The sequence below is a fragment of the Hoplias malabaricus genome, chromosome 2, assembly GCF_029633855.1.
Source record: "Hoplias malabaricus isolate fHopMal1 chromosome 2, fHopMal1.hap1, whole genome shotgun sequence".
NCBI classification, from domain to species: Eukaryota; Metazoa; Chordata; class Actinopteri; order Characiformes; family Erythrinidae; genus Hoplias; species Hoplias malabaricus.
The window spans coordinates 64,980,177-65,003,941 of record NC_089801.1 but is presented as its reverse complement, the minus strand read 5'-3'; the positions used below and the strand labels follow the sequence as shown (position 1 = coordinate 65,003,941).

General features: G+C 41.2%; 2 protein-coding genes across 2 annotated transcripts; both read left to right on the top strand.

Annotated features, from left to right (window-relative positions):
- The first annotated feature begins 780 nt into the window (after positions 1 to 780).
- fam161a (FAM161 centrosomal protein A) lies at positions 781 to 9,281 on the top strand. The gene is made up of 7 exons (XM_066662116.1): positions 781 to 1,039; positions 2,420 to 2,685; positions 3,763 to 5,064; positions 6,536 to 6,703; positions 7,770 to 7,869; positions 7,963 to 8,123; positions 8,748 to 9,281. Exons 1-7 carry the CDS (start codon positions 899 to 901, stop codon positions 9,136 to 9,138), a joined length of 2,529 nt encoding a protein of 842 aa, XP_066518213.1. The 5' UTR covers positions 781 to 898; the 3' UTR covers positions 9,139 to 9,281.
- A 1,116-nt stretch (positions 9,282 to 10,397) lies between these two features.
- xpo1a (exportin 1 (CRM1 homolog, yeast) a) lies at positions 10,398 to 23,455 on the top strand. Its single transcript, XM_066660859.1, has 25 exons — positions 10,398 to 10,972; positions 12,706 to 12,835; positions 13,492 to 13,593; positions 13,785 to 13,857; positions 14,297 to 14,358; positions 14,460 to 14,504; positions 14,881 to 15,062; positions 15,199 to 15,247; positions 15,347 to 15,466; positions 15,911 to 16,039; positions 16,197 to 16,355; positions 16,454 to 16,651; positions 16,863 to 17,001; positions 17,407 to 17,588; positions 17,733 to 17,889; positions 18,392 to 18,555; positions 18,788 to 18,922; positions 19,075 to 19,258; positions 19,470 to 19,576; positions 20,297 to 20,491; positions 20,787 to 20,955; positions 21,240 to 21,374; positions 21,651 to 21,810; positions 21,922 to 22,018; positions 22,133 to 23,455. Exons 2-25 carry the CDS (start codon positions 12,710 to 12,712, stop codon positions 22,277 to 22,279), a joined length of 3,216 nt encoding a protein of 1,071 aa, XP_066516956.1. The 5' UTR covers positions 10,398 to 10,972; positions 12,706 to 12,709; the 3' UTR covers positions 22,280 to 23,455.
- Positions 23,456 to 23,765: the final 310 nt, after the last annotated feature.

Genomic DNA, 23,765 nt, shown 5'->3' with positions numbered 1-23,765 from the left:
AGTATAATTTGGAAAAATATTGGGTGGGCTGATTGCTTATGAGCAAAAGAGAAGCTCATCTTCATTAACTGCCTTTTATTTTGTAGACAGTAAATGATGCATAAAAGTCCTTGGCAAATGAAATGATTTAAAATGATATACATGCACAACATATTGACTTATAGCTCGTGAGTGTGGCCCAAACAAACTGGCCAAGGGGGCCTCTGGAGGAAAAATGAATACCTCTGGTTTAGAGTAATATCTAAGCCTCTTTTAAGGCTGTAGGTGGACGTCCCTCTCTTTTCTTGGAAATTTTCTTGGATTTTAAGAGGTTTAATCAATGACTGGAGAGCGGCTATACATATATAAACCTAAAGAAACACTTTTATAATCGTCTGCTTGTATTCACACAATGTAATTCCTGCTTGCAAATTTTGTTAACTTTAGTAGAGGACTTCCGAGAAACGGCTAGAAAGACCGTTACTCGGTGGGCGTGGCCAGCAGACGCCGCCGGGGATAGGCCGGGCGTGGCCTGTTGCTTGGATACCGCTGGCTAGCGTCACTCGTTCGGATTAAAGCTGTGCAGTGAGTAAAGAGAAGAGTGAGGGATACAGTAGAGAAAAAGAGGAAGGGATAGAGTAGAGAAACTGGGAGAATACAGAAAATATTCGGATTGAGCATAAGAGAGAGAGGAGTGATGGAAAAAAAATAGAAATTAATAAAAAGAGGGATAGGGCAGAGAAAAATAGGAGAGAAGGGAGTGATGGAAGAAAGCGAGTGATAGGGTGGAGAACAGAAAAGAAAACAGCGAGGGACATCACATAGAAAAGTTAAACAGCGGGAAAAAGAAAGAAGGGTGAAGTGGAAAAAAGTACAGTAGAGAAGAAAGAAGAAAGTGCAGGAACAAAGAGACTGAAGTATGGACGGCTCTCACCGCGTGAATATGCTTGTGACCTCGTGCCTAAAGACCCCTGTGGACCCCCACACCAAAGCTCCCCTGACGCTGTACGAGAGAGAGAGAGCGGCCCAGCGCCTGGACAACAGACACTCGGAGAAAGAGGCGAGTTACAGGGGAATTCAGCCGACATTTACAGACCTTCGTCTCCACTGGGGTTCCCTCGTAAATTATAATGGCGAAATTACATAGGGAATTTCACTTGGTTTTTATTATTATTATTATTATTATTATTATTATTATTATTATTATTATTATTTCTGAAGTATGAATTGCTCAGAATCCCCCTTCAGTTATTTACAAGATCAACCACAACAAAAAAAGTGAATTCTTTAAAAGTAGTTTAGTTTGAACTCGTCTTCATTCAGTTTATGAATATGCAGTTATTCCTCGCTTCTATCAACCTCGGCTTCTCATCTGCAGCTCAAAAGCCCTGCCCATGCAAGCTGATATGATTGGTTCCTTAGGTTTGTGATGTAAGAAATTCTGTATAAATCTGCATGCCTGTTTCAAAGTGGAAATTCTCAGCCATTATATTGTCTGCTTATTTTTAACTTCTAAAAATGTCATTCTGATGAACAGGTTGGTTTAAGGTTTTAATCAATGATAGGAGAGGGGCTAGTTCTGTGTTGAGAGCACAACATGTTACTAGACCTCAATAATTAGACTGAATGCAATATATATCAAGTATTCGTTTCTTACTGTTTTTTATGAGACTTATTACTGGAGGCTGAAAGAAAAACATTTGCATGTTTTTGTAATCTAACTTGTTTGAGCTGCATTTCAAGTTATTAATAAATATGCTGAAAGTATATTAGTACTGTGCTAATAATCCGTGCTTTTTTCTTGATGATATTCAGACCTGTCTACCACTCACTTCGATGTATGATTATTTATATATAGTTTGCCATTTCAGTATATCTAACTCAATTCTTTCAAATGAAAGGTTATATTGATCCTAAACTATACATGTTAACAATGTTATGTGTTCAAGGATCATAAATACACATTATTTTGCAAACACCATCTTTCTCTTCAGGTAAAACTCACTGCACTTTCCTTCTAAATCAGTTTGTGGCCATTTTCATGGATGTCCAATAGCACCTGTGGATATTAGGCTGTTGTTCTGTGCTGTCTCGTGAAGGGCAGACACTCAATCTACCATCTGCTGGCCCCAGCAAACGGCCCAGTAGATAATGAGCTTAGAGTCTCAGAGCAATCACTCATATTACAGCACACCTTACAGTACACTCCCAGCCCGAGCTGACTCAGGAACACAGGAAACAAACCCAGAAACATTCAGTTAAACAGACCACTGCTGTATGATTATGGTTTTATTTACACAGAACCTTTCAAATTTTCTTGCATAATGATGCCGCTCACTGTACATTAAAACATTTTTAGAGCACAAAGAATTAGTAAAGAATTAATATGTCTGTTTAATAAAAGGTTTGGTTTGACCCTCTTCCTCTGTGCTTCTTCCAGATGGAGTATGACTCCAGCTCTGAGCTGGGGGCGGCTGACGTCCAGGGTAAAGAAGACAGCAGTCCTCTGCTTATAAAGGACTACAGAGTAACAGGAGATCACATCGACCTCCGCGAGTTCTACTTCTCCAATGAGGAATACTACCGCAAACTGGAGCAGCTGAAGAGAGCCCACCTCCATACCATGGCTGAACTGGAACTCATGTACCGCAAGAAGCTCCAGCTGAGAGGGGTAGAACCTCCAGACAGCGCAGAGAGAGAGCCTGTGTGAGTGAAAATCAGCTCAGAACTGGAGGCAATCTGTGCTTTTTTGTTTTTCTTAAGTTCTATTCAGACAGGAGGAAATTAGCATGTGGTCCTGTGGAATTTTCCTCTTTTATAGGTGTTCCTCTGTGATTTTATTGCTGTCCAAAATGGCCACAGTGATGTTTTTCCCTCCTGTCTCCCACTGTATGTACAAGATTTTAATAATCCAACAAGAAACAGAAAAGGAGGAGCTTCTCACAGCTGGAAAATTTTGTCTCTGTCCAAAATACTGCCCTACTTTCTAAATGATCCATTTCAAAATTATAAAACTAATGATACTACACTTAGACTGTACTCTAAATGTTAAACAGAGCGACGTGAAGCTTTTATTGAATGTAAATGGTGGTATTGTGGGCGACACGGTGGCGCAGCAGGTAGTGTCGCAGTCACACAGCTCCAGGGACCTGGAGGTTTTGGGTTCGATTCCCGCTCCTGGTGACTGTCTGTGAGGAGTTGGTGTGTTCTCCCCATGTCCACATGGGTTTCCTCCAGGTGCTCCGGTTTCCTCCCACAGTCCAAAAACACACATTGGTAGGTGGATTGGTTACTCAAAAGTGAATGTGTGTGTTGCCCTGTGAAGGACTGGCACCCCGCTTCAGGGTGTGTTCCTGCCTTGCGCCCAATGATTCCAGGTAGGCTCTGGACTCACCGCGACCCTGAATTGGATGAGCGGTTACAGATAATGAATGAATGGTGGTATTATCCAACATACAATGCACTATTTTAGTGTTAAATTTCTTATTTTATGATCCACAATGTGCACTATGCAGTGTTCGAGTTTTGAAAAAAATGACAGACAACGATGTAACTGCAGCTTGGTATGACGTATGTTGTCATAGCAACAGTTCACCACCTCCTGTTAGTATGAAGTGGTGTAGCTTGTTAATAATCTGTGTACTAGTCTGCCATGCTCTATTAGAGTAAGTACATAGTATAAATTGTATAGTATTAGTGTATAGTGCACAACTGGTATGTAGTGGATTACTTGTTGGTTGAAACTAATGTAATGATGCCTTGTTGTTATGTGACTTATTTTAGGCTGCATTGGGGCGGGCCCAGTCTGCTGCTGCCAGGCAACTTGAAGAAGGCTCACTCCGCCCTCGAGCTCAGAAGAGGCTCCTCCTTCTTAGACACAGACGAAGATGAATGCAGTGCCAACAATGAACCTGGTGAACAAAGCAACCTCAGCATCGAGAAAGGCCTTCTCACCTCGCCCAAAGAGCGCATCAAGAACATGTGGCAGGACTTCAGCGTGGATGCACTTTCTCCAAGACAACGGCATCCATCTGCATCCTCGACACAGAGTCATCCTGAGGGCGACCATAAAACCACGGTGCGGAATAAGGTCAAAGCCAGAGGTAAAAGATCAAAGAAACGGAAGCAGGCAGATCAGGAGGAGGGCTGGCGTCCGAGGGTGACTGTGCCCAAACCGTTCCGCATGATGCTGCGGGAGGCGGAGCGCAGACGGAAGGCCGTTAAATCTCGGGCAGAGATCGAGCAGGAAAACGCAGAACTGCGGCGACAGTTGGAAGAGTTGATAGAGTGCCAGAGGAAGTTTAGAGCCAGTCCAGTGCCAGCCCATGTGCGTTTACCACTGTATGAGGAGCTAAAGGTAAAGGACGAGGAGCGCCGGCGCCACCTACGGGCCATGGAGCAAAAGCGCCTCTCCACTACCCAAAAACCATTTAGCTTCTTGGAGCGGGATCGTTTGAAAAAGGAGCAGAAGGAGGTGGAGCATCAAGAGCAGATACTCCTGTCTGCCAAGGAAAAGGAGGAACATAGGAGGCGCCCATTTCGAGCTAAGCCTGTCCCCCGAGTCGTGAAGGAGGCTGCATCAGGTGAGCAACAAAAAGAGCAGGAGCTGTACCGTGCCATCAAGGTGCAGATGCGGGCAAGAGAGTTGCTGCAGAGTGCTTCGATGCCACCTAGTATGTTAGCTAGACGTCTTAGTGAAAGGCAAGCACAAAAAGGCACCACCCAGAATGACCAGCGGGAGGACACCAGCCACCAGCCCAAAATAAATGCCCAGGTGCCTGACTTTGATGCTAGTTACAGGCGCTTTCAGAAGCAGCTAGCTAGCAAACGGGATGTGCGTCCCATAACAGCCTGTGAACCCTTTCGACTACGCACGTCTAACATCGCCTCGCATAAAGAGCGAATCATTGCAGATATCGAGGCCGAAAGGAGGAGTCCCAGAGCATCCCGATGGCCTTTTATCACATCAGTCGCCCTGTCACCTCAAACACCCTCGTCCTCTGTCTGCTCATCCCTCTCCGGGAGTCAGGAGTGTCTGCCGGCTAAAATCACAGATGCTGCCAAGAAACGACAGGAAGCTGTTAGGTAACCCAGCCCAACCTGGTACCAGGAGAAGAGCTAAATATAACCTGTAGAACTGTAGTGCTTCCAAAAGCTTTGTCTTGTTTCTGCTTTCCCCTCAAGCCAGCTAAAAACTTACTTTTTTGGTTGGTAAACCATTTCAGGTTGTGACTGCATCTGCACGTTCACTCTGCTCTTACATGTCCACCGTCTTTACTCTTGGACAGCATTGTTCCCATTGAAACCTTAAACTGTTCTCCAATTAGTTGGTGCTTATTTGTTGGCTGTGCTAAGTAAGATCCTCTGTAGTTGTGCCCAGTGTGAGTTACCCAGCTGATTTAGGATACCATCTCCCAGCAATATGTGAATATGATGACTGTTTCATCTGATCTGGAGCTGCACAACAACGGTTATGCTATATCGTGGTTTATCCCAAGTGTGTTATGCCTTGCAATCACCCCAGACACTCTGGATAAAAGCCAGCCTGAATTGAATTAAATAGATTTATTTTAATTTTAAACCATCTAAATCAGTGGTCACCACCCTCCTATTGGACAATGAAAGACAGGTGTAAGTCATAGACAAACAGTGAGTGAAGTAGGCTTAGGCTTCCTACTCTCCTCCAAAAGTTACATAGAGCAGTTTCTGCAGTGCTGAGCCAGGAGTAGCAACGACAGAGGCTATATTCTTGTTGCAGGTCAATGGAGCATAGCAATTACTTTGAAGCTCTAAAGTAACATATGTGCCTAGCATTCTTTTAAAGGTGTATTTTAATTTGAAAATATAATTTTACATGTTGTGTGTTGTGTAATATTAGGTATCACAACTCTATATCCCTCAGCCTAAATTAGACAGCACTATCTTGTTTCCTTGTTTGTGGTTTCATCCATGAGTGTTGCTTCAGTACAATGCCCAGTGTGCTTCTCTACACAAATACACCTTCCCTAAATTGGGAATCCCATCACAACAGAGAGCACCTGATGTAGCATCTAATACATATGATGATATCTGACCTGATATTTAGTTTCCTGGTTGCCCCTACCTTCAGGCCTCATTATTAGAAGGGTTTCTGTTACTTGTAGAGACCACTGTGAACCACGTCTGACCTATTTACAACAGATGTAGTAATGGATACATTATTAATTTTACGTTTAACGAGATGAAGCAATTGGAACTGATTGTGGGTGGGAGGTTGATCTTCACGACCAGGTCTGGTGACCACTCATATGAAGGTTTCCATTAGTCCTGATATCACAAAAGGAGGCTCACAGCACAAAACAGAAATCTAAGATTACTTCGGAGGCCAATTTGAATCCTGCAGCCTTATCATTTTCACAAACCTCAGTACTGTGATGGTAATTACCAACCAATGTTGTGCAGCCCTATCAGCATCGTGAATGTGTCCCTGCTGTCTTGCCGTAGCCTCAACCCTCGCTGGACCCCCACCCAATCCCTCCCTGCAGTCCTGAGAGCAGCCACTCTCGTCTCTGAGCAGGAAGGTCCTTGAGCAGAGGAAAAAGGCTGAGGAAGAAGAGGAGAGATGGAGGGAGACACAGAGACAGAAGGAGAAGAAGCTGCAGAAGTTGATAACGAAGCGAGCTCAGGCTAATGACCCACACGTGGCCCTGGCTGAGAGCTGCCAGTCCAAACTCAAAGAGTTCAGGTATTAATGCTCTCTCTGGGAGTGAGGATTGTGGGTAATGTAGGAACACAATAACAATATGTTTTTTTCCTGTTAGTTTGTTTATTTCCAGACATTTTTCTTTTCATATTTCTGCTCACTTTTCCACAGGTGAACCAAGGTCTAGGGTCTTAATAAAATGTCTGTGACCTGCTTTGCTTAAAACACCACAAGGATCATACACCACCCCAACAGAGCAGCCGTTTTCAGTGCCTGTTCCTTTAAATGATAATGAGCCGCTCTCTGTTCACCCCCACCTGAGCGTACAGCAGTGAGGATCAGAAGCTCTGGTTTTTAGCCGTTTTTGCTCAGTTCTCTTTCTTCTCTCTTCTCCTTTTCTCTGTTTTTACTCAGTGCTCGTATTTCTCCGCACCCATTGTGTCTGTTTTGCGACATTTAACCTTGTCTTTGCATTCTCACATAAAGGCTGGATCAGCACTGTGATTGGACACTTAGACATGGGCACAGAACAAATTTCAAAGTCTCCACATTTGATTTCAGAAATCAAAATGACTCATTATACCATGTTTTTTGACTTAGGCAGCCCACAGAAAACTTGCTTGTTGGTCTTGTTTCACAGTTTGTGGGCTCCAAACCACACATTAACATGCACATGAACCAAACATGTCATTTTTCATTACATGTGCCCATTAAGACTTTGCTTCCTATATATTCCCGGAGCTACATATAACGTTTGTGTGGTTTTACGTACAGAAACCTCAGCATTGTTGGTTGTATGACAGATATGGCAGATACACGATGCTTATTGTAATTTGTAGTGAATGGCTGGGATTAAACGACTGTAACCTGAGTGGGTAGAAATTGCATTTGTTTTTTAAATTATTTTGAATCTGAAAATGGACTTTTTTCTTAGGTTGTGATGTTTGAATTTTTGTCATTTATTTTTTATTTACAAAATAGTATTTTCTTAAGAATAAATATATAACGGTTTAAGTTTTAATATGAGAAATTGATATTGAAAATGAATGTTTTCCCAAATGTGTGGCATATTCTATGTGTATGTATGTGTTTACATGTGTGTGCTCAGGAAGCAGGACCTCCAGAGACGTAGAGAGTATAGAGAAGAGATGAGAGAAATTCAGCAGAGAGTGAAAAGCAGACCATTATTACTGGAACAGGTCGCACAGGTCAACAAACCTTCTATGTATTCATGTATCTCTGTATATCCGTCTGTGATTCGGATGCTGATGCTGATGTAAGGGTTTGTGCTTGTGCTGTAGATGAATGCTAAGCAGACAGCAGAGAAGCGTTATGCTGAAGCTCTTCGAGGCTGCGGTTTGAATGAAGCCTTCGTCAGCAGTAAAGCTCCAAAGAGTCAAATACGCACAGGCGACTCCACACCACCCACTCGGTCAGGCTCGACCACTCCTCTTCCGCACAGGTCAGACTCACTCTTTAGTATTTTAAAACTTTAGTGTTGCTTTTATATTATAAAATATGAACGAGCACATATTTACTTCTTTTCAATACACAGATTTCTTTTGTATTTATTGGACCTGGTTTTTCACCATGAAATATTAAGTACATTTAGGGGAAGCATGTTTAGTGCACAAGTATACTCCTATGTGTTTTGTACTTAATAGAAATGACTGAATAGAGGTTGGGAGGCATGGTGGCGCAGCAGGTAGTGTTGCAGTCACACAGCTCCAGGGACCTGGAGGTTGTGGGTTCGATTCCCGCTCTGGGTGACTGTCTGTGAGGAGTTTGGTGTGTTCTCCCTGTGTCCGCGTGGGTTTCCTCCAGGTGCTCCGGTTTCCTCCCACAGTCCAAAAACACACGTTGGTAGGTGCATTGGCGACTCAAAAGTGTCTGTGTTGCCCTGTGAAGGACTGGCACCCCCTCCAGGGTGTGTTCCCACCTTGCGCCCAATGGTTCCAGGTAGGCTCTGGACCCACCGTGACCCTGAACTAGATAAGCGGTTACAGATAATAAATAGAGGTTGACTGGAAATATATTTAACACATCATTTATAAAATTGTAATTACTCCACCCATTTACTTTCTAGAGTGCACCAGGAGGCTGAGGATCTGTCAAGTATTCCTAGTGACGAAGGCTCTTTGCCAGGTGATTATCCCGCTGATTATGAAGATTATGTCATTGAAGGTGAGCTGTTGGATGGAGAGAATGAGAGAGATGAAGAAGACAAGAGTGACCTAGAGGACGAGGGAGGCAGCCATCATTTTTATGAGGAAGACCTGGGTTTTGATTATGCTGATGACGGTCAGGAAAACAGGGACGAGGCAAGTGACATCAGCCATCACAGCAGCAGAAGCAGTGAGAGCAGAGAGGGAGGAAGCCATCTACATTCTTCGAGGAACGGCAGGAGGAGAGAAGATGGGGAAAGTGGACGGAACAGTCAAGCTTCCTCCAGTGGAGAGGACAATAATGAGGACTGATTCTTATTCTAAGCCTCTATAGTGCCACAAGTGGTGATTTTACACTCTGCTTCATTTGGTGACAAAAAATGCATCTCTTTGGGATGGAGAGCTCGGTGACACACAGCTGTTGATGTACAATATAAGACTTTATAAAATTATAAACCTCACTGTATGTATAGAAAAGTATGTTTTTCATTGTCATATATTTTCATCTTGTTTAATAAAGAACGGATATACTTTCCAGCTATTGGACTGATTAGGCTTTTCATTTTTGTATTTTTTTTTATATTTGGTTTGAATTTTAATATGATTAAACACATTTCTGTAAGATATGATAGATAACACATTTGTGATCCTGAAGAATATTCAAGATCCCAAAGGAAATTGCAGAATTTAATCACTTTGTGAATGAAAACAACACCAACCTGCTCTATGAAATTATGGGCACTGTCTCAGGATGGATCTCAAATGACTCACTCTATATCACACTGTATAGAATGACCCCCTCCTGTGAAAATCAGGTGTTTAACCTTGTTAACATGTCAGTGTTTTGGTGTTTTTACACTTGAAACCAAAAAACAAACTAAGCAGTCAACACTGCGGCTAAGCATTTCCACTTTGGAACTGCAGTGTTTCAAAGACAGACTCAATTGTGAAAATTCAAAGAGCAAGGGTTTATTATGTCATAAATCAAAGGAACCAATCCTGTCAATTTGAGGGCTTGGGATTTCAAGCTACTGGTAAGAGGCAGAAATATAAGCGGTAACAGAAGCAAGTACTATCTGCAAATACATAGATCTGCACATCTGAATGAAACTGAATGACAGTGAAGGTGTACAGTCCCATATAAGCCACTTTAAGATATTATAGGGCTATTTCCTGGTAGTAATTTATTCATATGTAATTCTTATGAACACATGAGGTTTTAAAGGTTTAATCAATGACAAGGAAGTGGCTTAATAAGTAAAAATAATCAAATATATAACATACAAGGGTCCATTAATTTAAAACCTTCGAAGGGCACTAGGTAGTGTGGAGCGGTTTGGAACGCGACCCCAGTAATTTTCCATCTCTATCTCAATCCGGCCCGCATGGCGCTGAAATGCATGGGTCTTGAATGCAGCCCGTGCCTGCGCCCTGCGAGAGGGCCGGATTGTGATGGACAACGCCGCGGACCAATGGGAGTACAGGATGGTATGGCGTGCGACCAATGGCGTGGCGTGGGAGGCGTGTCCTCAGTCCAAATTTTACGCGGCGCCGAGGACTGAGAACTAAACCGAGATGGAATATGCCAGTCTGAACCGGTTTCAACCGGTCCTGCGCTCCGAGAGAAGAGCCGACTCACACAGTCCTTCTGCAGCCTCCCGCTTTAAAACTACGGGTTTTGGGGCGTAGATAAAAATAATAAACTAAACGCCGACTTCTTTTGTGTGCTTTTGAACCCGTCTTAGCCTTGTTTGAGCTGAAATACTGAAGTTCATGGCATATAACGATAATCAGTGACATTGCTAAGCTAACGTTAAGTTTGCTGCTGCTCTCCTCTGGATTCGGACTCTACACGCTGTTACTTTTCTTACTCTCTTTTGGACTTCAAGTTTAACCTTTGCATATATTGTTAAAGTACGATAGCTATTAAGGTCTCTGCTTAGGATTAGCATTGCGCTGTGTGCTTCAGTTAGCTGTCGTTAGCTTCTCAACCATGAGATAAACGGGGTCCTGTTTTTCGGGAGCTTTCTTGTGTTTTCTTTCCCCTCGCAAATAAACGGAGGTCGCTTCGGGAAACCTTAGAGATTAGAGGCCCTGAGCGCTTAAAGTGGCATTTCAACTAACATATCGTTTCTTTATCAAGCAGGTGAGTAACGTTTCACTTCAGGTGACTCCCGACCCCTTTCTTTACGATTCGGTCGTGTATTTTCCTGAATTAGAGTAACGTTAATGTACTGTGGTCAGCTGCTCACGGTCCTGGTCTAAAATAACGAGATCTGTCAGACTGCTGGAGCACTGAAACTGTTAGCATCGTGAAAATGAAAGCGCGTGGATCGTAAAGCTGAACTAACACTAACGTTAGTCACTTCCCATAGGCTGTTATTTTTTCCTTTCGCTTCTTGTCCTCGAACGCACGCCGTAGCCGTGGACGAGAGGCTCTTTTTAAAATCAATGAAAAGTGTAGTTAAAGGTGTTTTAAAATGCTAGTCTCTCCGAGGTCTTTGTTTTCCGGATGTCTGCGATTCTTAGCGAGTTCTCACACTTTTTTTTCTGCTGGATAGAAAGCATGGAAGCAATGTGGAGGGGTGTGTGTGTGTGAAGGGGTGGGCGATGTGGCACAAATGTATCGTGATACTTTTTATATAAATATATTTTAGTGAATATCTTTAGGTTTTTTCTGAAACTGGCAGTTTGTAAATGTAGCACTAGGTTGCAGGGCAGGTTAAATTGTTAGCTTTAAATTATTTCTTAATTTAATAAAGTGCTCCTCATCTTAGACTCATAAGGTTATTAAGATGTTCTTTCAGATTATAAATAAAACGGGACAATTTGTGTGTGTCTTGTATATATTTTTAAAGGCTGCTTTTTATATTAACATGTGAACAACAAAGTAGTCCACCGGGGGGCACATCCTGCCTTTGCTGTCAACCCATTCTCGAACTGCTCCTTTTTGTTTCCACACTAGTTTGTGTCAAGTTTTTTTTGCTTTTGTGACTATCTGTGGGTCAGATGTTTATGTGAATCTGCACAGATGTGTAAATTAGCCTTAATAGATGTGAATGTTTTAGGAAACTTGATTGTAGCACAGTAAATCTCCACCCTGGTCTACGAGGACAGCTGTTTTACCTGGTTTAATGAATTAAAGTGTGAGTTTTAAACACGGAAAAGCACTAAAATTTTCAGGGTAGTTGCTGTCCTAGACCAGGATTGAGAAACACTATTGTAGCTCTTTCACTCACATACTCCCTCATGTTTAAGAAATGCCTCACAGAGAATACTCATCATTGATTTTCTTTCCTTGTTAAAACTGAAAATATCAGGACTTCTTGGGACAGAAAAAATGTTCTCATTTTATTTATTAAATTTTGCTTGCTAATAAAATAACCAAGTAGTTGTTTTTTGTAGCACTTCAAAGTAGTTTTTGTTCTTTGGTTCATGTAAGACAGTCCTACGCAGAAGTTACAATACTTTATCCACCTCTGCTGACTAGCCAACAGCTTTCAACCTGCTTGAGTCTGTAGGCAAATCCGGCCTTCCTAGCCAGCGAAATACCTGCACTGAAGCACTGTTTGCATAGTGTTGTTGTTTTGTTTTACTCTTGTAATTCAGATGTGCATGTTTACCTCATTCTGTTCACTGCCCCTACATGCACCATTTACAAAAGCTATTGGCTTTTCAGCAGCAAATAATACCCCCAGCTCACGTGGTATGGTTTGGAAGCTGTTTGGGGAAAAAATAGTGTACAATTGTGAGTGTTAAACAGACTCGCATTCTGTTTAGAAAACTGTTGACATACAGCCCATTGTGTTGTGGTGCTGTGGTGTAGTTCTCAGTTTGTGTTTTTAAAAAGCTAATTCCTTGTCTTGTTACTCTCCCTAGCTCTATGCCAGCAGATATGACAATGTTAGCGGACCATACAGCCCGGCAGCTGCTGGACTTTAGTCAGAAGCTGGATATCAACCTACTTGACAACGTGGTCAACTCTATGTACTACGATGTCGGGTCCCAGGTGAGAATCAGTCACCGTGGTAAAGTGGGCTAGGTGTAGCTGGATAACTACGTTTAATTAACCAGGTTTTATCTTTAAATTTAGTATTGTGATGAAGTAATGAATTCCCACAGAAATAAGTCTAACATTATGACATTATGTATGGACAATTAGTTTATGTATCTAGTATATTCAATTTAATGTTATACCTCTATTAACTGTAAATTTAGACAGAAATATCTTCACTTATTTTGAATTTGTAAAACCTCTTCAGTTATTATAATCATTCACAAGATACGATGTAAAATGTCCAATATCAGTCCAGTAGAGCTTCACATAGGGTCCAACCCACTCTCTTACCACCTGCAGCCATGAAAAAAATCATGTTATCATCCATTGTTCTACGCCTAAGCACTAAGGTTGCTTGGTGGTTAGGTCTAGGAATAATGGGTGATAACAGGATTTTTTTGTGGCTGCAGGTAGGAAGAGTGGGGTGGGCTCTATGTGAAGTTCTAATGGAGGTGCCCAGTCAGAGGCCTTGGGGTAAAATGTAACATTTCAGACAGGTCTAATATTTTATACTTTTTTAGACAGCCATGCATTTTGTGCTATTTATTTAATTATAATTTTTTAAAAAAAGAACAAGCATCCTTAGGTTTGGCATCTCTGTTTTCCAGCAACGACTGGCACAAGAAGTCCTCACCAACTTGAAGGATCACCCAGATGCATGGACCAGAGTGGACACGATTTTGGAGTTCTCCCAGAATATGAAAACTAAAGTATGTCTGATCTGGTTCGTTTAACCTGTTGTGGGTGTTTTTAAATGATGTTGTATAGCAAAATGTGTGTGTGGAAATGAAACTTGTAATGTAGTGTAGAATAATCAAGCTTTTGTTGGGGGTTTGTGCTGCTGCTGTTGTCACATGCTGTGATTCTCCTAATAATATGATGCTGCCTGATCTGTTCACAGTACTACGCTCTTCAGATACTCGAGACTGTCATTAAAACTCGCTGGAAAATTCTCCCGAGGAACCAGTGTGAAGGTAAAACTCACACATGTACACACAGATACTGAGTGTTCCTGACTCACTCACTTGTTTCTCTCTTCCCCCTCAAATTAGATGTATATTTTTAGAAGACATCTTAATTATGATCAACATTTATTGTTGCTGTAGCGGCCTGTCTCTAATTATTAACGATGTAATTATTTCATTCATTTTTCTGAAAAATTCTCACAGTCTCTCTTTTTTGGGAATAAAAGTCCATCCTCCTACAAAGGCGTGCTTGCAATTCTTTGGTTTGCGAGTGCGTAAGAAAAGGAGGAAAATTATTGTAAATGCCGGCAGTCACAATACAACTTTGTAATATTGAGACATTTTGGTAGTGCTGGCATTTCAACAATTCCTTTTAAGGCTGTGGTTGGTCTTTGTCTTTACATCTAAAACAAAACTCTGTTAAATAACTTGTTTACATGTGTTTCAGGAATTAAAAAGTATGTTGTGGGGCTGATTATCAAAACGTCCTCAGATGCTGCTGTTGTGGAGGTAAGGCGCCCTCTGCTGTTTGTTTAGTACTTACACCTCTTCACACAGACTTGGGTGCTAATATTTTTGTAATGCTTACTGGTATTATTTGTTTGTTTCAGAAAGAGGGAGTTTATCTGGCGAAACTGAACATGATCTTGGTCCAGGTGAGCCATCATTTGTGGTTACAGAGTTATACAAATAAACAATTATAAAACTGAAGGTGTTCTGTTTTCCTCAGTGATATATATATATGGGGGCACATTCATTTATGTGGTATGCTTAAGGGTTATGTGAAGTGAAATATAAATCAAAAGATCAGTCCGTTCTCAGTCAATAATGTTGCTTGTTGTGTTTTAATAGCAGCACTAAGCCCAGTGGCCAGGCATGAAAGTGAATCCGTATTAGCACAAGGACACTTTACAGCAACACGCATATAAGACTGAGACCTTCTGTGTGCCTCTGATATAAGCCTTGAACTATGTACTGTATATGCTTTAGTGACATTCAAATATACCTTTCTTCGTGTACTGTTCCTCTCAGATTCTGAAGCAGGAGTGGCCGAAGCATTGGCCCACATTCATCAGTGACATCGTGGGTGCGAGTCGTACCAGCGAGAGCCTCTGTCAGAACAACATGATCATCCTGAAGCTGCTCAGTGAGGAGGTGTTTGATTTCTCCAGTGGACAGATGACACAGGTCAAAGCTAAGCACCTGAAAGACAGGTACAATACGCTGAATGCTCTTCTACGTGTCAGTGATTGTGTTTCATTGTGTTTTGAGTTATATGAATTATTATTATTACTGTCAATAATTCAAATTAAGTAGTACTTAACCCCCCCCTCCTTATTTTTCTTCTAGCATGTGCAATGAATTTTCCCAGATTTTCCAGCTTTGCCAGTTTGTCATGGTCAGTGAGAAGCAGTTTTCTATTATTTTTAACATATAAATGTTAAAAATAAGCAATTAATTTTAAACAAATCTGTTAAACTTAATCTGTCTTGTACAGGAGAATTCCCAGAATGCTCCTCTGGTACACGCCACCCTGGAGACCCTTCTGCGCTTCCTTAACTGGATTCCGTTAGGTTACATATTTGAGACCAAACTCATCAGCACATTGGTTTACAAGGTAATGTATTTGAACATGGAATATTTAGAAGTATGTATGTGTATGTATGTATGTGTGTGTGTGTGTGTGTATATATATATATATATATATATATATATATATATATAGTGCTGGCTTTTTTCTTATAGCCTTATGCCACTTGCATTATTGCTAAGCTGTCACTCCAGCACCAGCTTTCCCTCCTGTACGTGACCTGCTCTAGAAAGCTGACACTTTTGTCCTAGCAACAGTAAAGCTATCTACACAAACAGGCATCGGAGAGCAATTGCTGTTTATAAGTTTTCGTTTAAGACTAAGTTTGTAGTTTATTTCCAGTGTTGGGCTGTGGAAGGTTTTGTGAAGAGATTTGGCATTTTCCTGCTTTGAAGGCAAGGTGTAAGAAGACTGCAGTCAGAACGGTGCTTGTGCTGCTCTATTGATTTTTGCTGTGTTTTTATTCCTCAGTTTCTAAATGTTCCCATGTTCCGAAACGTGACCCTGAAGTGCCTGACGGAGATCGCTGGTGTCAGCGTCAATCAGTATGAGGAACAGTTTGTGAACCTCTTCACCCTGACCATGATGCAGCTTAAACAGGTAACACTCACACAAGCAAACTCTCATTTCCAATAAGCTGCTATAGTGGTCAGTTCATAAGAACTGGAACTGATGATGATCACGCATTAGGTATTGTTCCTAGAAATCATATTTTATCTGGGCATTCAAGCTGAATTCCCTGTTATTTGATTAACAGATGCTGCCACTGAATACAAATATTCGTCTGGCTTATTCCAATGGGAAAGATGACGAGCAAAACTTCATTCAGAACCTCAGCCTGTTCCTCTGCACCTTCCTCAAAGAGCACGGCCAGCTCATTGAGAAGAGACTCAATCTTCGTGAGACACTTATGGAGGTAGATTTCTTTCTCTCTCTCTCTCTCTCTCTCTCTCTCTCTCTCTCTCTCTCTCTGCTGAGAGTAGAAGGTTTTTCTGAACTAATCTCTCCCTTTAGGCTCTCCACTACATGCTGCTGGTGTCTGAGGTGGAGGAGACAGAGATATTTAAGATCTGTCTGGAGTACTGGAACCACCTGGCTGCAGAGCTGTATAGAGAGAGCCCCTTTAGTACCTCCACCTCCCCCCTGCTCTCTGGCAGCCAGCACTTTGACGTGCCCCCACGCAGGCATCTCTACCTGCCAGTTCTCTCCAAGGTTAGTTATTTTTAATGCATAAATAGGTACACATGATTCTGATTATACATTCAGAGGTGAAGTGAATTTGCAGATTTGCCCTTTGCTGGGAATTCTCCTGGAAGACATATTGAAGCCATCTGTTAGTTTGTTGTATCAGAAGGTCTACTGTATGTTTCTAATATTTAGTATTAAACTAAGTGTTGTAGTATCTGCTTTTCCTGTGACTTAGGTGCGATTGCTAATGGTGAGCCGCATGGCTAAGCCCGAGGAAGTTCTGGTAGTTGAGAACGACCAGGGAGAAGTGGTGCGAGAGTTCATGAAGGACACAGACTCCATCAACCTTTACAAGAACATGAGAGAGACTCTTGGTGTGTATTTCTCAGCTCACATTGTCAAATATCATTCAGTAGAAGCCTAATATTTACGATGGGTTCTTTAGTGCAAGAGGCAGCCTTGGCCTAATGTTTAGAGATCCAGGCTTGGTCCCAAAAGGTTGCCAGTTCCAAGCCCAAGACCAGCAGGAACATCCACAGCTTGATTACTGGGTGTCGGGAATGGCTGCCCACCATGTTGGGTGTGTGATCACAGCGCCTAGTGTGTGTGTTTTCACTGCCACATATGGGTTAAATGCGAAAGACACATTATGTTGTTCTGTGACAAATAATTGCACATTTTTGCTTATTGTTTCACATATTGAAGTGTTTGGAGACGTTAGGAATGGTCTTAATGTATTAATCTTTGTGTTTTTTTTTCCCTCTCATTGTTTTCTATAGTGTATTTGACCCATTTAGACTACGTAGATACTGAGCGGATAATGACTGAAAAGCTTCATAACCAGGTGAATGGTACAGAGTGGTCCTGGAGGAACCTGAACACACTCTGTTGGGCCATTGGCTCTATCAGTGGAGCCATGCATGAGGAGGACGAGAAGAGATTCCTCGTCACTGTTATCAAGGTATTTGCAAACACAAACTTATTAAGATTAGACACTTGTAGTCTTGCCTTTCATTGAGAATTGTAATTCCCCAATAGGTAGGGAGATGGGATATATATAAATTTACAGACATTTTAATGAATGACTTCTCTTTTTGAACTCCAGGATCTCTTAGGATTGTGTGAGCAGAAGAGGGGGAAAGATAATAAGGCCATCATCGCATCCAACATCATGTATATCGTAGGCCAGTACCCACGATTCCTCCGCGCCCACTGGAAGTTCTTGAAGACAGTCGTCAACAAGTTGTTTGAGTTTATGCATGGTAAGCAATGGTGTACCTTCACAACACATGCACTTCTCTTTTTAACCAACTAAATCAATTACTTAACTCAATCTTAAAGGGGGCATGTACTACCACTTGTCCACAAGTCACCACAGTTCTGGGGTTTTAATGAAACATCTGTGGTATGCTTTGGTTAAACCACTAGGATCAAACGCCACCGACGTGCTTTCTCCCTTTTCAAAATGGCCTCTTTCAGCGTCTGTTCCTTTAAATGATCATGAGTCACTATTCACCCCTACCCAACTGCAAGGTCGAAAATCTGAACCGTTTGTTTTATTCCATGTTTTCAGAGACACACACACAATATATGTCCCCTTCTTAATTAAACACCATTTTTAATAAAAATCTATATAATTTGTATTACTCCGTTTGAAGTGATTTCTTCACAAGCTAGTTTACTCCTTTGGGATGATAGCATTAATATACTGTATTTTTGCATCATTCACATAATAATGCTCTGAATTTTCTCTCACTTCCTCAGAAACACATGATGGTGTCCAAGACATGGCGTGTGACACATTCATTAAGATTGCTCAGAAATGCAGGAGACATTTTGTCCAGGTGCAGGTTGGGGAAGTGATGCCATTCATTGATGAAATCCTCAACAACATCAACACTATAATCTGTGATCTGCAGCCACAACAGGTCAGTGTCTTGACTGATTTCCTAGATGCCTCCTTTGCTCTTATTCTTTGTCATAAATTAATCTTTAGTTTGTGTCTTCTCATTTCATCGTCTAATCCTATATGCTTGAGTTGTGGTGGTCCTTCCTGTATTTTGAGTCAAAAGATTTGTTGGATTCTTGTCAGCACTCATCTGTTTAGGCATTGACATGAAGCTAAGCACATAATGAATGGTCTTATTGGATTTTCTGTAGGTGCATACATTCTATGAGGCAGTGGGTTATATGATCGGTGCTCAGACAGACCAGGCAGTGCAGGAGCATCTGATAGAGAAGTACATGCTGCTACCCAACCAGGTGTGGGACAGCATCATCCAGCAGGCCACCAAGGTGAGTACTCTGAATGGAGCCTTTCTGTTTATTTTTATTGTACTCTGAAACCCTGTGTTAAAATTGCTGACCAAATTGGCCCCCCGAAGGTCACTGCAATATGCTGTAATTCTAGATGTGTTTATAAATCTTGTGTCTTTGTCCTCTGTCAGAATGTTGACATCCTGAAGGACCCAGAGACAGTGCGTCAACTCGGGAGCATCCTGAAGACCAACGTGAGGGCGTGTAAGGCAGTAGGTCACCCGTTCGTAGTGCAGTTAGGACGAATCTACCTGGATATGCTCAACGTCTACAAGTGCCTGAGTGAGAACATCTCTTCTGCCATCCAGACCAATGGTAAGTAACAGAACTGGAATGCATTTCATATTCTACTTTATTTATCAGCTTTAGTGTTTATTATGTTGTTATTTTTCTGTAGAGGCTACTGCACTCAGAACTGGTGGATGTCTTTATTCTTGTTCAGAATATTTTAAATGTTCTCTTCCACTCTGTAAATACTTAAATACTTACTTGTAATTTGTTTTCACTTGATCCCCTCTTTCTCCAGGTGAGATGGTGACTAAGCAGCCTCTGATCAGGAGTATGCGCACAGTGAAGAGAGAAACGCTGAAGCTCATTTCTGGCTGGGTCAGCCGCTCCAATGATCCTCAGATGGTAAGGAACATAATCACAGGTTCAAAATGGAATTAAGGTCAGCAGACACACAGGTTAAAAGAGATACTGAATTGCTTTTTGAGTTTTTATTGATCCTTTGAGTAAAGATAGTTGCAAAAAAGAAAAAGATAGTCACTGAGGCTACTTCACACAGCAAACAAAAACTGGCTCAAATCCAATCTTTTAGTTTACGATTGTTTGGCCGTGTAAACAGCATAGTGCACTGAAACTGATGTTTTCAGGTTTGGCCACTTTGTGTTATTGAAATCTGATCAATATCTTATTCAAAGCAGTGCAACGGGCAGATCAGTATTCAGGTGACTTGTGTAAATATGTGGGTGTTGAAGAATCGTCTGTGCACACTTCAATAAAGCATTTGTATTTAAATTTGTAGTATTTAGGGAAAGGAAATGGACCCGATGAAGCATTTTTGTTTTGTGCTAAATATTTAGATCAATCTCAGATATAGGTCATTTATTCGTTTGTTTGTTTAGTTTATTAATTAATTAAGTGTGTGAAAAGCCCAAAAAATAATATGCTCACCAAATCGGAGCAGGGCCGTTTTTACCTGCTGTGTGAACAAAGTCTGAGTAACCTTGCTCTGATTAAACCTTGTCACTGAGATTAATTTCTCAGTTTTGGATCTCTTCGGTCACTTTTAACCAAAGTATTGTCATTTGTCCACTGGTGTGGTTGACCCTCTTCCTCTTGTGCTTTCAGGTTGGAGAGAACTTTGTTCCCCCTCTGCTGGAGGCTGTCCTGATAGACTACCAACGAAATGTTCCTGCTGCACGAGAGCCAGAAGTGCTCAGCACCATGGCAACCATCGTGAATAAGCTTGGAGCACACATCACATCGGAAATTCCCCAGATTTTCGATGCCGTTTTTGAGTGCACTCTCAACATGATAAATAAGGTTGGTTCATTTGCATTTCCACTGGATTTTGGCTCCAATTTTGAACCATTCATTTTTAAAATGTGAATTATGTTGTCACACCCTGTACGTAAGTGGTTTGTCATTTATAAAATAGTTGTTTAAAGAAAATGTGTGACATTATAAGCCTTTGTTGGGTTTCTGTGTACATCACATGCATCGGAACTTTCCCAGTAAAATATTACCCCTTTCTCTTCAGACCTTAGTTGTATTATTTGCATGCATTTATTAAACCAGCACAAAAATGGTTTTTAACTTTTTGTCTCAATTTGTCCAGGACTTTGAGGAGTTTCCAGAGCACAGGACACACTTTTTCTACCTTCTGCAGGCTGTGAACTCCCAGTGTTTCCCTGCTTTTCTGTCCATTCCACCAGCCCAGTTCAAGCTTGTGCTGGACTCCATCATCTGGGCCTTCAAGCACACAATGAGGAACGTGGCTGACACAGGTTAGCGTTCAGTCACAATGTCCAAGAGTCCAGTTTTACACATTTGGTGGTTCTAGATGAGACAAGGAAAACTGTATCTTGATAAATTTGAATTTATTTAATCATTGTGTGGAGAGCAGGTCAGACGTGTTTATCTGTTTTTGTAGGAAATTATTCATAGAAGTAATTTTTGGATAAATTTCCCCTGTCGATACTCAATCTCTTGCCGTTTTACGGATTCAAATCCCAACTAATGTTACTATGACAACTAATAATAAGACACTATACATTCTCTTCATTAACAGGTCTTCAGATACTGTACACTCTGCTGCAGAACGTGGCCCAGGAGGAAGCTGCAGCCCAAAGCTTCTATCAGACGTACTTCTGTGATATACTTCAGCATATTTTCTCTGTAGTCACAGATACATCACACACAGCAGGTTAGTTGCTGTCGTACTTTGTGGGAGTAACACACCCTACACATTTATTTAACTTAATTGATTTATTCATGTTTTAATTACATAACATTTGAAGTGTTCATTTCTTAATGTCCGACTGTGTTGAGGGCAACTGCTCTTAGCTGTTTAGAGGAATAAATTTTAAGCTAAACAAATCAATGCATTAATGCATAAATCATTAACTTCACCAGTTTGAGGTACTTATTAAACCTGTTTGTTTGTGTTTTTTTTTTTTGTTTTTGTTTTTTTAATGGGCAGGTTTAACCATGCATGCCTCCATCCTGGCCTACATGTTTAATCTGGTGGAGGAGGGAAAAATCAGCATAGCCCTGAACGCTGGCAGCCCAGTCAACAACCAGGTTCATGTGCAGGAATATGTGGCAAACCTGCTGAAGACAGCCTTCCCACACCTACAGGAGTAAGTCCACCTCAGGGGTTTGCTTCTAGCAAAAATTGTTGGTCAGATTGGTGTAACCAGGTGAATATGTAATCTGATTTTATTTGTTTATTTTTTTCCCGCATTTTCTAGTGCCCAGGTGAAAGTGTTTGTAACAGGTCTGTTCAGCTTGAATCAGGATATACCTGCCTTCAAAGAGCATCTTAGAGACTTCCTCGTACAGATAAAGGTACTCCTTACACTTCTGCTTTTTTATTCTTTTCTTAATAGGATTTTAATGTGTAATGCTTTTCCTCCTCCATTGATTTATTATTTAATTTTAATTCTATTTGTGTGTGTGCAGGAATTTGCTGGTGAGGACACTAGTGACCTGTTTCTGGAGGAGCGTGAGGCATCGCTGCGTCAGGCCCAGGAGGAGAAACACAAACTCCAAATGTCTGTGCCAGGAATACTCAACCCGCACGAACTCCCAGAGGAAATGTGCGACTGAGATTTCGTGAACTTGTACAGTTTTTTTCATACAGAAAAGAACAGAGACAGGAGCCGGAGAAGCTCTGCGCGTGTGTATGTGTGTACAGAAAGGTAGCAGTAGGTGGAGGACGCAAGAGGAGTGTAAATTTTGACCAAATCGATGCCAATGTGTAAATGAAAACCATCTGTATCCTTCTTTGACCCCACCCACTTCACACCCAATCCCTGCCCACTCATTTTTATGTGAGCATACATTCGTTTTATATGGACAAAACTATTGCACTGCTAAAAATCCCATGTTAATCAATTCAGAATTACTGTTAGGTTGGGTTTCTTCTCAACAGAAAAAGCATGAAGTTTGGAGCGTTTTCGGATTGGAGCATTTTAACTTCACCTTCAGCTCTTCTCATCTGTTTGTTAATTTGTAATATACTTTATAGCAATCCAGGAACGAAAAGGAAGAAAGCACGTGCCCCACAAGGAGAAGGAGAACTTTTTTTCTCTTGACTAGTAATGTGTCGTTTTTGCTGTGTGGCCTCTTGGCATGTTTTCTTCCCCCCCCCTCTCTTGTTTTAACCACAGCAAATGAATGTGTCGGTTAAGGATCAGTAATGAAAGATGCTGCTCTTTGTTTTGGTTTTTCCTTTTTGTCCACGGTTTATTCAGGACTTGTTTTGGCTTTCTTTTTTTTTAAGCATTGTGTTTGAGAGGAGACTGTACTGATTTCATGTTCCTGTTTGGTTGGAAGGAGTGGGTTCTAGACAGGTCTTGCCAACAGTAATGAAGGGTTTGTTCATATTGTCCTGTTTATAACGCTGTCTTAGTACTATGGGAACATAAAGTTGGATATTTTTACAAAAAAAGCAAATCCTCTGTGTCTTTTTTGGTTGTTCTCAGTGTAGGACTTCCTGCAGACAACTGAACAGACAATAATAGATTTATAATATTGTTGTTAATATATATTGTTTATGGCATAATCCAATTGGAAACACTTTAATATTGTGACAATATTTAAATCCTTCCTATTTTTTTGACAAGTTTTTGAAAGTTGACTCAGTACTCGGTCAGTTCTGCTGCCCTAAGAAAATGAAAATCCAGACTGTACCTGATGCGCTATTAATATTTCATGCCTTAGACAGGGGTTCCAGGTCCAGTCACTGCCTAACATTGTAAAATGACCCTTGCTGATTATTAAACAGACAAAAACATTTCTTATGTTCCACTGGTGTCCTGGTCACAGATTGAGTCTCACGTTGACTTTTGGTTTTGTCTTCTTAGTTCTTAACTCTGCTTTTCCACTTACAATCAAATGCGAGTCCAAAGGCTTCACATTTCCCAGTTAATCCAACGTAATGCAGCTGTCATAACCTTTTTATAGATGTGAGCTTTGTGTGAGCACAATTTGGATGAGCATTAATTTGGGGATCTGGAGCCCACCAACCCACAAACTGTAAAACAGGATCTCCCAATCATTTTTATTTATTTATTTATTTTTTGTGGGCAAA